Genomic DNA, 13,660 nt, shown 5'->3' on the forward strand with positions numbered 1-13,660 from the left:
TTGAATTAATATTAGAACAGTGGAACCAAATCAAGTTGAGCATTCCAAAATGATATGAAGCCGATTAAGATAATAACGGGTGAATACTGGAAATTAATTGAAATTGTTGCTTTGGTGAATCAACATGTAAATAATTAATTTCAAAAGCCAAACTGAGTGCATGATTAATTTATGGGCTGTAACCATTACTTTCACAAAGGGGTGGTAAAATCTATCTTTAACCAACCATGCTATATATACTGTACACGGTACCTAGCCGTACAACACATAGCAAACAAGCTACATGCCCACAAAGTGTCGCAGAAAAAAAACAATTTAACAAATGAAAATGTTTGCCAATGCAGATTGAATATGGTTAGTCTTGATTTAAACAAATCAAACCCATAAAAATGCTAACTCTCCAAACAAGTTGTAGTTAAAAATCTTTAATATATTTATACATATATTTATATATGTACACATTGACTTACCTATTCTCATAAAAGTCAAGTAACACATTGTCAACTTCATGGTTAGTCACATGGTGGCACAAGTGAGACACTCATTCATTTCTCAGAAACAGGCACTGGCCCCGGTAATGACACAACCCCTTATCAAAGCTGTCCGCCTAAAGCAGTGGTTCTTCTCAAACTCTTAATTTCAATGAGCGCCAGTTATGCATGATTAGTACCACAGACCCCCATAACTTGTGTACAAATGGAACCGCAAGGATCCCTTTGGTTCCATTTGTACACGAGTTACAGACCTGTAAGGGTCCATTTGGCTCCTAACCATCAAATATTTAACCCGCTGGAGGTCCCCAAAGCCCCATTTTGAGAACCACTCATCTTTTAAAGCAAACTGTAGTGTAGGGAAACAAGTAATTCCACCTACCTTCACCTTAAAGGCCCATCGTTAAATAAAGAAAGAAAAAGGCGAATTGGACATGTACATTGTTATAAATACAGAATTCATTCATAATTCAAGTTCTGTATATTTTGTCACTCTGGCCAAGGCCTAGTAAACATTACACCGACTCTTGTCACGGTGGCAACGGGTCATTATCACGAGCCACAACCCAACGGGATGCTGATCAACTCCAGTATCAACATGAACACTTTCAGTTATCACTTTTCCTCTTGTAAATTATTTTACACCTAGAGGCAGAGGTCACAAGGACAAACCAGGCAGGTAAAAAGCCCAATTTATTCTCCATCGCACAACGGTGTCGCTCGCCAAAAAGAACAGGTTATATCATCCATGAAGTGATGTGCTGTTAGCGTGAAGGTTCTTGTTGGCAAGAGGCGTGTTGTACTAAGAGTTATAATTAGTGTGGGCATTAAGACTGATTTATAATAAATCAGTCTTAATGCCCACATTCCTCTCCATCATTTGTGCTATAATAAAAAGAGAATGTGACCGCACACCATTGAAAGTAATAGTTGAAAACCTCCCAAGATGGTGCCACCAGTCCATTGAACTCAATGGACTGGGGTGGGGCAGTCGCTATGCCTGTCCTTCCATTTGTTAACCCTGAAGCCTGAGGAGGTATACTTTGTCGTACGCTGGTCTTGCGCTGAAAATAGCTTATCTACAAGCTCACAAGGCCTTGCATCCATGTATTGAGCTGGTAGGTCGGCTATTTTCGACGCAAGATAACGTTGACCGACGATGTATAAATTAAGCATGAGGTCTAGGCTTCACATATCAGTCTGACTTGATTCATGTTTCCATGACAACCTCAACACAATTCGAAGCGGGCGCCAACTACAACACACCGTATGCAACTTACCAATTGGTTGTTTTCTAAGATATGCAGGGTTAACACAGGCTAGTTGGTGATTTGTTCCACATCTGTGCCAGAGAGTGACGAGGAAGTACAAAGCTCAAAAAACAATAAAATAAAACAATTAATCATTTTCTTAGATGGCATCGGAGCATCATTCTAGTTGCTTAACCCACACGGACCATGGAGTTTTATGGATGGAAACCCTGTAATTAAACATATATAGACTATACCCTTATGCAGATACATTGTAGTGGCTTTTCCACAAGGTGTGCGTATATACTCACCTATATTAACTCAGTCCTTATACATGTACTGTGATTACAAACGATGATATGCACAAAGAGCTTACAGTCATTAACATAAACAAAAAATAGAATGTATATAATGTACTGTATATAGTCCAACATTTTATAATTGTTTCTTTTTTTTTCAAGAACTGTCCATCAGTCTTCAATATAGTCCTTTTGTCCTCCTTTGTAGTGCTGTAAACTTTTTTTTTCCTTACGAAAAAGCAACAAAAAAAAGAAAGAAAAAAATCTTTGTGGAAGAGTCTTGTTTGTTTTTTTTGGGGGGGGGGGGGGGGGGGGGGGGGGGAATAGAAGTCACTGGTTTGCATGACAGAACGGGGTGCATTGAATATGTGCTGCATGCTGCCCTCCACTGGTGAGGACTGGGGGTGTGTTACAGAAAGGGGTTGGTGGAACCTCCTGGGAAGGATCCTGCTGGGGCTCCTGCCTGAAGCAGCACACAGGGACATACCACGATATTAAGAAAACATTTACCTGAGTAAATGTATGAAAGAAATGCCCAGCAAGTCTCATCACTTGTGCTTACATCTACAATATTAAGAAAACATTTACCTGAGTAAATGTATGAAAGTATTTTTCAAATTTTGTTGGGTTATTTAACGTATAATAATAATAATAATAATAATAAACATAATATTGAATAATTGCAATTATTCCATTCACATATTCAGCACAAAAGCCTTCTTTTAAATATGTGAGAAAACAAAGAGGATACATGCTCACCATAAATGGGTTACTGGACAGGCCTGGGCCAGCCATAGCCTGGCCAAATGGTGTCATGGAGACCTTGTTCTGACCGTACACTGGATATGCAGGGCCTAAGGAAATGCAAGAGAGACTGGGCTTCATGTCAAATGTTGGCCCCGGGCCTTGCAGTCTTCAACAGTAGTTTGCATTACTTTATGGTTTGTTTGTGCAAGTTAGAAACCCTTGCAACTGTAAAGTCAAACATGAACAGTCATGTTTTGTCAAGTCATTCTTGACAAAACTAATATGTGACTTAAGACTGTGAAATGAAACATTACAAGGTGATGTTTCAGGGTGCATTCAGACGTGAACGATGCGCAGTCAATGATTTCAGTTCCTGTTCAGTATGTTTTGTGGTCCAAACACAGCCCATATCATACTCCAGTATCTGCCATTGAAAAGTCCGTTTTGCTATGTATGAAGCATAACTCCCAGTATAGAATGCCACCATGTGGACAAAAATGTCCAAATCTGAGGATTCTTTCAGTCTTTGTTCAGACTGCAGGCAATTCCTTTTTATTTCTCAAAAAGTATCTTTAGGACCGACTGTCCAAATTGTAATTTGCAAGTCATCAGGTCTGATTTGTGTATGGAGAAATTGTCAACCCATCTGCACTAGTTGCTGTGGTAACGACTTAACGGCACGAGTAATGCTTTATTACTGTACTCGTAATTTGTATGATGGTGTCGCAAGCTGAAAAGTGTGTAGATTGGCTATTTTCGCAGTGATACAAAAAACGTAGAAATCAGGTTTCAGTGACCAGACTGAGACATCTTTACAAATCAAATTTGAACCACCTAGCAACATAATTCAAATATGATTCTCAAAACTGAGACACATCTTTACATATCAGATTTGAACCACCTAGAAACAGGGTTCAAATCTGATTCCTCAAAATGTGTTTCCATGAAACAGTCGTTTCAACCAATACAAGTAAGAGGTCTTTCATTGGCAGGTACTGTATGGGTAGAAGGGGCTAACGAGTTGGGGTGTAGCGAGGGGGCCACTAACCATTCGGCTGAGGGTGATAGGCCCCAGGCTGGGGGTAGGGGACTGGGGCCTGGCCGGGGAAGGGCTGCTGGAAGGTTCCGCTGAAACTGGTCGGCAGGCTGTAGGAGGACGCATTCCCAAAGCCGGCGGGCATGCTCATAGAGCCAGTACCGAACGATGCTACGACACACAACATACAGCAACGAGTGCGCACGATGTATGCACACACATACATACACACACACACACACACACACACACACACACACACACACATACATACACACACACACCACATTATGCACACGCACACACAGGTAACGGATTCAGGGACGTGAATTTTAAACAGACACAACTTACCTTATCAATAAAAAAAACTAGCTTACTTACTGGCTAGTGGCTAATACAACTGGCTGTTTAGAAATGGACAATAAATAAAGTGAGCCAATGCACACGAACATACCTGCGGCTGGGGCTCTGCCATTGGTCTGGAAAGGATTGGTGGCCATTTCAGGGGCAGCGGCTGCAGCAACGAAGGGATTTGTGGACGGGACAGCTGGAGTGAATACATGGGCAAGTAAGAAACGTTAACACAGTATTTGCATTCATACATTCAATCATATTGAATATAATACATTAGGGGTGCAACAGTATATAAAAACAATTGATTTAGATTATTAAATAGTTTAAAGGAATATTTGTTTGACAAGTTGCTTGATTCAGCATTTAGATATTTGATATCAATTTGTAAACAGACCGTGTGAGGAGACCGTGGTTTTACAATTACTTCTTTTTTGCCTTTATTATTCTTATTTTCATTTCCCCCCAAAATGATTGCATCTTGATGTCTATTTTCAAGACGCGTCTATTTTCACGTCACGTCAAGACACGTCTATTTTCAAACCAATGAATTATCAAATATGGCTTCACTGGTTAATCGATTCATTGATATATAAAATTAAACCTGATTCTTGATTATTCAAATATAAAAAGTAATCAATAGTTGCAGGCCTACACTACAAACATTTATTACAAAAAACACCTCCAAAACCTGGTTGCATACTGTGTAGAACAGAATGAGTCTGGGCAGGTGAGGATCCCAGCACAGCTCCAAACATATTCCTGCAAAAACAAAATCTATTAATTAGACTTACATCCATTAAAACAATATACAACGCATATCAAGCTGCAGCTGTCTTAACATGTTGTTTAAAGCTTGCATGTTAAGGTTTGTATGTGCAGGCGATTCAACACAAAGACACAGTGCCATGATTTGGGTATTAAGTTTTTCCTTTGTCTAAGGCATGGGTTCCCAAAGTTGGGGTCGCGACACTTGACTATGGGGAAACGAAATTATTTGGTACATACATACATTTGGTATAATTTTATTTGCATTTTGTTTTTCTCCTCAAAAAATATTTATTTCAGGGGGCTAGTGTATTATTATGGTGTGTGTGATATGAAATGTGAGCTTACCATAATCACAGTAATCCTTAATCATTTTAACAGTTTTTTAATAACAAAACTTGAGATATATGCAGGTCACAATCACAACAGTTATAACCAAAGATCTGAAAAACACCTCTGGCACACAATCTTTCATTGTTAGATCATTGGTCAGCAATACCACCAGTAAGACGCGCAAACGCGGGAAGCGAACGCAGCTCGTACATATTTAAGTTAAGTTATTTTTAAGCCATAACCATATAAGGAGTCCCCAAAGCAGCTATACGTCCAAATATGGAGTGTGTTGCATTAATCACAAACAAATCACTCAGCTCCATATATGGGCACAAAGGTGGGACACACAGACAGACAGACATGATCTGCTAGGTCTCATAGTAAGTGCTCACTGCGTTCGCAACAACACTTGTCTCACCCTTGCGCGTTGCTGCCCGTCGGGGCAGAGGAGCTGAGCTCATTGTCTAGGTCAGCCAGAGCTGCATAGCGGTCTTCTGCAGAGGTCCCAAATTGGGACTGAGCGGGGACTGCACTGGACATGGACGGGATTGGCACGCCTCCCCCTGAAGAGAGAACAGAGTAGATAATAGTCTTGCCCAGGCGTGATAATAACTAAAAGAGGGCTGAGTGGCCAATAGGGATGGAAAATTAAACAGTAAACTGTGTACACGTAGCTGGCGGTAAGAGACATCTAAGAAACCACAAGGCATTTTAAAACATTTCCATACAGACAGGTGACTGTATGTGGACGCTCTTCGCCTTGTAGGCTTGCTCAAGTAGTCAATTAAGCTGTATACAGTATGACGGTGTAACAGTCGTGTGATGCAATACAGTTTGTATAAAGATGACATCATGCTACGTTTAACCGCTAACCAACACATTCACACATGTAAACACACAGGTAAACAAAATGTTTAGCTGCATCAGGACAACATAAAATTGGACAATGTGTAAAAACCTGCATGTGAATGGAGACAGGAATGAGAAGGCGTGGATAGGTGGGGTTATGGACGTGGTGGAGAGAGGGGGTACCTGATGACAAGGACTTGGAGGGGGGTGACGTGCCCAGATGGGATGGGATTGCAGAGTTGCCAAACGCTTCAAAGTTGGCAAAGTTGGCATTTGAATTACCCTGAGTTGCTGTGGCAACAAACAAGGAAACAAAAACACCGAAATGAGAGGAATGCAGAACTCAAAGAATGCCACAGGATGGTGACAGTGATAATGAAATGACCTGGATGAAACCAACAAAAAACCCAACAAAAAAGAAAAGAATGAAAGAGTGACCATGCCAGTTGCTTAGTGGAGGGGATATAATAATCTCAACCAAGAAGTGGCTACCTGATTGGCTGGGAAATTGTGCAAAGTTGGCAAAGTTGGTAGAGCTGGCGGCCTGAGAAGGCGGGGCAGCAAAGATGTCTCCGCCCAGATCAGACAGCAAGTCAAACTTCTTCTCCTGGTGGTTGATGCTGTGAGGCTGTGAGCGAATCAACCCTGGAGACTGTGGTAGGGAGAGGTGATGAGGGGTTAGACCTGTGGTTTACCTCCAGGACCGCTGCTAGACAGCCTAGACTTGGTATTCTATCCTTCTCTACTTACAGAGGCCGACAACATGCTAGCCTGACTTTGGAGAACATTTTGTAATCAATTTGAAAAACGTAGATTTGTTCAAAGTTTCCATTTGAAAAAGAAGAAGAATAATGAACTTGTAAAAAAACAGACAAGAATCAGCTGTAGGGATCCTAACAGAAAACCAGAGGTATAATAGGGCTGATAGGACAAAACTGGACTGTAAAGATGCATTTCTAATGGGAAAGCAGACATTATGTTACCTGGCGAGGCGGGGTCTTGTTGAGGTGCAGTGTTTTGAGTGGCTGGACCTCGGGGGTGCTGCCTGTGCTGCTGGCTGAGGAACCAGACACTGAGGCCTGGACAGTGGCTACTGCCTTTGCCTGGTCTGGAGGAACATACCTACACATGCAAGAATGCAAAGTACGTAGGTCCACATACACGCATGCAACCCTTTTTTCCACTTAACAGATGTTCACACCAAGAACACTGACTACAGTACAACCATAACTAAAAGATGTTGTTTTCAAAATTGTTTCGACTTAAGTGGATGGCAGAGTCCAGACCACAACAATAACGACAATGACAGATGGATCACTTTCAGAGCGATAGAAACACAGTCAATCAAAATCCATCAGGACGGGATGCAATGCAATCGGTCTCACCCACGGAATCAGTGATAGTTTTGTAATTATTATTATTATTAACAGAGATACAACTATCTTGCCTTCTTATAATAAATTAAGAGTAAGATTATCCAGATAGCATCTGCATGCATCTTTCAGCACCATTGTCACGGAGGCGGAGATCTCATGAGACTCCCTCCATGTGTGGGCTGGCTCTGACATGTTTGGTGCCACTGTTTACACAAAGTATCGTTCATCAGTGTGGACGCTCGTCGCTCACATAATTATTCTTATAGTGCTTGGTGTGAATGGCTATTTATACAGGTCAATATATCACTCTGGAATTCTCTGCCTAAAATATATCTATCTGCTGTCAATAACAAAATTACTTTCAATCTCTTGATTGGATAACATTAGTAGCTGTAGAGATTAGGAGACCCCTGTTGCTTAATAAAGCTTTAATTTTTTTTAACATTTGTAAATAAACAAGGGCACCCTTTAACAAAATACATAGCTAACAATTAATTGTCATCTAGTCAGATTACTTTTAAAGACAACTAACCGAGTTAAGCTCTTTGGCTCTGCTATCATTTTAAATAAAACTCACCATCTTTTCTTCTCATATTTTTCCTGAAGGAATTCTTTTACTTTCTGTGGTTCACGGAAGTCTGGCACAACCAATGTCCTGTCATCATAGAGACCCAACCAGATGTGTTTACAGACCTAAGAAGTAGGGACAGAAATTAGAGCCCGATTTATAGTCCGCCATAAGACGAGACGGTGTTGCACGCCAAAAATACTGCTATTTTCGGCACACAACACCTTCGTAAGACAGGGAATGGCAATAAAGTAGACTGTAGCTAGCGGCAGACATCTAATATGAATGCTGCTTCTCAGTCCTTTCACTAGGACGTGCAGACCGACCTACCTCATTATTGTGTTTCTGTAGAAAATCGATCTCCTGTTGTGTGAACGTGGTCATGGAGATGGACTTCACTCTATGTGGGGGATTCAGACCTCGTCTGTGTGTGGAGGAGAAGAACGTTAGGAGAGGCAACAAAGACAGAAGCAGGAGACATTCTTCACACAGTTCATCTGCCCAAAATAATCTCCAACAGATCTCCATTCACCTTCCACTGCAGGAGTGTGGATTGTGGAACCACTATTGAACATTAATTTAGGGGTTAAAATAATTAAGAGAACTTCATCCTGAGGATCTTTATTTGATTTTTATTTCATTTAAGCAACATCTATGTCCTACCCAGGATTCAAAACTGGGTCTCTGGCGTGAGAGACCAGTCATCTACCACTCTAGCCCCTCTCGGAACCCTCCATAAAGCTTTTTAAATTTGGATGATCGCTTTATGTAGGGTTCCTCAACATTACTAAATTTTCTAATGCGATTGTTGGAACACGGATATAAACAAACTCCTCGTTTAGTTTATCGGCGCAGTATTACAACGTTTTTTCCTGTGTTGGCTTCCGAATGTGCGAACTATAAGTACCTTACATACCTCGGAGAAAATCTCCTGTGTCGCGGAAGCCGTTAAGTATTTTTAATCCATGTTTGATTAAAAATGTCGCTTTAATTTCTTCTTGTTTATTTACCGTTTATTGTACCGCCTCCCGATGTGCGGTTGGCTTTGCGGGCTACGTCCCTGCCTCTGATCTGCTCCGACATAGCTATAGCGCCACTAGCTAGCCAGATAGGCGGTACAATGAGGTGTCAATAAACAAGGTAGGAAGAAGCGACATTTTTAATCAAACATAGATTAAAAATACTTAACGGCTTCCGCGGCACAGGAGAATTCGCAGCGGTATTTATAGGTACTTATAGTTCACACATTCAGAAACCTTCACATGAAAAAAAAGACTTGACGATCGACTTAATGCAAGCTGTTTACGTTTATTTATGTGTGCGTAACCGGTGGCAGGCTGACGCCGGAATAGGACCCAATGTACTGAGTCTAAAAAGTGTCAGAAACTTCAGTACATTTGGGTTCTGCTTGTGGGGCTACTACCACTCAGGCAAGAGGCAACCCCTTAGGCAATGCCTCAGGCAACGTAATGTGGCAGCAACTGAAAATATGCAGTTGGACAGGACAGTTGGTGTATAATACCAAATTCATATGCACGTGTACATAGACATACGCTGATGTTCTCTTTTTTTGCACTCTTTTTTAATAATAATTATTATTTTAAAAAAGAGTAATAATAATAATAATATTTATTATTATTATTATTACCTATGCTGCTGCATTGTCTGAAGGAAGTGAACTAAAATAAGTTTTAAAACAATATGTATTATGTACCAATAAAGCACAACCTTGAACCCCCAGGATACACACAAAGATTAGACACACCAACGGACCGACATGCGGAAACAACGGTCGGACATGTGCTGCTCCGTGGCAGTCCGTGCTTGCGGTTAGGTTAGGGTTTGAGGTAGGTTGTTGGTCTAATGGCAGTCAAACCAAGTATGTCTAAACTAAAGCCTGTACCCTGAACCCCCTCCCTGGCCAGGGGAGAGATGGTGATTATGAGCTTCTGGCAGTACTACTTGTCAAGCAGTAGGTTTCCTACTCCTCCAAGGGTCTAAATGTTTCAATGGAAGACTAGGGAGACCAGAGTCTAACCACTGCAGTGCAGACATACAGGTTATATTGTATTTACATACTCTACTATATAACAGATTAAAACATCAAAATATGTTCCAGGTTACAGCTTAACCCATTTAGGCTTGACCTCGAAATTAAAAAAAGAAATCTTCTAAATCCTCCAGTTTTCTGAAAAAAAAATCACGATTGAAAAAAATAGCAGACCTACAAGCTCATAGCGCGCCACCGAGTGGCACGCTATGAGCTTGTAGATCTGCTATTTTTCAATGACTAAATAATAACATAATGTTTAAAACACCAAAAGGGGTTCCCGCCCCAAAATGGGTTAAAATAACATTATACATGAATGCTCAGATCTGAGATGTGTTATGTGCTACCATTCGCAACCTAAATATGCTGTAGTGTAGTGCTGTAAGTGATATTTTGTACTTGCAGCACATGTAATACTGGAAGCTGACTTCAGATGTCAAGTGATATATTACTAATGGTGTGTTTTAATTTTTATTTTAAAGGAAGAGTGACTGATTGATTAATATGCTTAAAGGACAAGTCTGACTCTGGACTAAACAACATATAACCTCCTTTCCTAGTTCTATTGATCCAAAATTACTTGCCATGGGGTCTAAATGCAGAATTGCCCCTGTCGTCTAGTTTCCCCAGCAGCCAACAGCATAGCCTACTCGGAGCCCATAAGCATAATTGCTACTTAACCCATTCACTCAAATCTTTGCTTCTGGGGGGTCCCTGGAACAACATATTTTCAGATGGGGGTTGGCGGGCAATTACATATATTTTTGGGGGTCCTTGACATGAAATAGTTTGAGAACCACTGACATAGAAACATGGGTTTTCTCTCTTTATCTTGTTTAAAGAAAATCTGCCTAACCATGTCACTGGTGGACGGGTTTCTGAACTGCCCACAGCCCCCAAAATTGTGGTATTTTATCATGAACATTAGTGAGGAACAATTATATGAAGATAGGTTGAAAAATGAAAAGTGGTGAAGTGGTTCTTTAAGCAATTTGTTGCGGTCAAAATGCCTTGGTTGTGCCACACAAGCTGCCTCAGTCTGCTAAACAGATGTTTATGCCGTTATGTGTTTTGCCAAGTCCCGGATGCGATGTGATTGGCCTGGCCAGTACATTCACTTTGATTGGCAGTTGTGCTGAACCAAAACATGATTTACGAGAATGTGGCAGCTCGTGTGGCACAACCAAGGCATGGATGTAGTATGTAATGACAACTAATGACAACACATTCTTCTTAATATATATAAGCTTCTCTTCAAATGTAGGCCCAATATTTCATTACTCACAACACCAAGTGGTACTTATCTATTGATCACACTCAGCATTCTGTTTTACAAATGCTGACCAGGGCTGAGGCCTGGGGAAGCAATTTGACAATACACATTTGCCATTACTAGGGACTGTCAAATAAACTCCTCGCAAGCAATATGTTTGCAAATTTATTTGCAAGCCCCCCAAGAAAATCAACTCTAAATTGTTGTACTGATAGTAGTTAGACAGTTGGCTATAAGTACAATTCACATTGAAAGTTTTTGCCTCATAGGCTTACACATGACACGACATATCAGCAGCACAAAAAGACCTTCTTCCCCATTTTGTGAAAAGTGTTTCCCAATTTGTGAGACACTCCCTAAGATAAGATATTTACTTATCTTGTGTATATAGTCCTGAGATAAGGATTGTGTGCGTGCGTGTGTGTGTGTGTGTGTGTGTATAACTGTGTTGTGTGTGGCTGGGGATGTGATCAACATGACTTGCAGCAGCTGGAGGGATGTCCATGTATTGTAAAGTTCAACGTGAGGAGGTTGGCCTGCTTGTTGTGACGTGATGTTTTGAAACACACTGCTCAAATATTTGACTTTCTTGCTATCTGGAACGCATGCAGTACTGCTGTAACCTTGACTCACTGAGTCAGAAGAACCAAGGCAACGGAAACAACATTTCTCAACCAACTTACTTTAAACACAGCTACGATGATGCCATATTTGCCCAGGGTTCAGAAAGTGAGCTAGACCTTGTAAACAAAAGCTTGAGAGAATTGAGCCCTGCCCATCCCGGGACAAACGGCCTGCCCTGGGGGCTTAAAAAGCACAGATACCTGTCCTGAATTAGCTGACAAGCTAACGGTACCCTAGAACAATGACACAAAGGATTCGACAGTGACGTCACAAATAAGAACCATGAAGCTAAGCACTTCAGACTCATGGGGGCCTGTAATATGTTAATTAAAAATTATATTATTTGTATAAAGAAATGCAAATATATTTATATAATTATTTATTATTATTATTTTATTATACATGAATGTAACTATCCCTCAGAATTTTGAATGTCTGCCTTTTCTATATTTCATATATCCCTCTCAGTATATTTGAATTATGAGTTGCTAAAAAAAATGTATGTTCTTAAAAAAAAAGAAAAAATGCAGGCTACATATTTTCGCTTGTTCGTGATATCACCGTCGTATCCTTGTCATATTCGTCCTAAACGGTATGTACCTCCGCTCTCTCTCCCTCTCAAATCAACAACATGCCCGACCCACCGCCCGAAGGCGGGCACCGCGGGCGGCTGGCCGCGTTAACAACAGCCGAGAAAAGAGCACCGACGCCGGACTGATGTGGCCACAGAGCCGCGTTACTCACAGGATGCCGGAGCAGGTGGTGCAGACGAACGAGCCCACTGTCATGTTGGCGTAGGTCGGGCCGCGCTGGTCGCAGTCGAAGCATTTCCTATTCGGCGGTAAGCTGGTCATTTCCCGGAGCATCTTCAGATGGGTCTCCTCCTGCTTTCGCTTAGCACTCGTCGCCATGGCCGAAATCCAACTGCCGTCGAACGGGGAGACGAAGGGGGTTTTAACGGGGTCTTTTCCAATTCTGTGGAACTTGTTCGGGAGGGGAGGACGACGTCTTTCGGGGTGGACACAGACTTGCCTCGACGGCGGCGGTGGCCCAGAATAGTGAATACTACAGATAGACACCTTGCGGGACCGCTGTCATGTCACCCGCCCAGCCAGTCAATCAACACTTCCTGTTGATGACTTCAAAATAAAGTTACGAGACTGGTCAGGAGCGTTTAACTGTATGGACTAGACGTATACATTGATTTACGGACCCGGTATAGTCATTTTACTAGTCTTGCGTTGATAGACTGTTGCCTCTCGCAATTTCCAAATGTGGAATAGTTGTCTGGCTACGCGAGACTATCATTTTAGTAACTTTAGTAATAATCAAAATAAAACCATGTTTTGGAAATGTAAATCCAATCGTATGGTCCCCCCCCTGGGTAACTTCAGAGATTGTGTAAGAGCTTGATCTTTTGTAGCCACGCGCGCCCATTAAAAATATATGTTCTCATATTCTGGCTCAAAAAGCTGAGTGTCAGGCAGCTCAGGCTACCGCTACACCGTTTACAAATCAAAAGAAAAATCCAACTATACTTTCATTTCGACGGAGGGAGAAAATAATCACTTCACTTCCGGCCGTGTTGTGGCCAGCTGTGAGCTATTTGACGCAACCACTGGCAGTGACAAATCACTTCTTTTAT

At 41.4% G+C, this 13,660-nt stretch overlaps 1 protein-coding gene across 2 annotated transcripts; it reads right to left on the reverse strand.

Annotated features, from left to right (window-relative positions):
- Positions 1 to 2,353: 2,353 nt before the first annotated feature.
- Positions 2,354 to 13,265, reverse strand: agfg1b (ArfGAP with FG repeats 1b). 2 transcript variants are annotated; one of them, XM_080778357.1, is made up of 12 exons: positions 12,760 to 13,261; positions 8,399 to 8,492; positions 8,078 to 8,193; positions 7,108 to 7,246; positions 6,617 to 6,776; positions 6,308 to 6,415; positions 5,694 to 5,838; positions 4,857 to 4,936; positions 4,278 to 4,370; positions 3,836 to 3,994; positions 2,800 to 2,894; positions 2,354 to 2,503 (listed from the first exon to the last, which is right to left on the reverse strand). In XM_080778357.1, exons 1-12 carry the CDS (start codon positions 12,924 to 12,926, stop codon positions 2,450 to 2,452), a joined length of 1,410 nt encoding a protein of 469 aa, XP_080634483.1. In that variant the 5' UTR covers positions 12,927 to 13,261; the 3' UTR covers positions 2,354 to 2,449. The 2 variants fall into 2 exon arrangements, with proteins under 2 accessions (XP_080634483.1, XP_080634484.1); XM_080778358.1 differs by lacking the exon at positions 6,308 to 6,415 and having other exon boundaries at positions 12,760 to 13,265.
- Positions 13,266 to 13,660: the final 395 nt, after the last annotated feature.

The sequence above is a fragment of the Protomyctophum bolini genome (assembly GCF_963924005.1).
Source record: "Protomyctophum bolini genome assembly, chromosome: 12".
NCBI classification, from domain to species: domain Eukaryota; kingdom Metazoa; phylum Chordata; class Actinopteri; order Myctophiformes; family Myctophidae; genus Protomyctophum; species Protomyctophum bolini.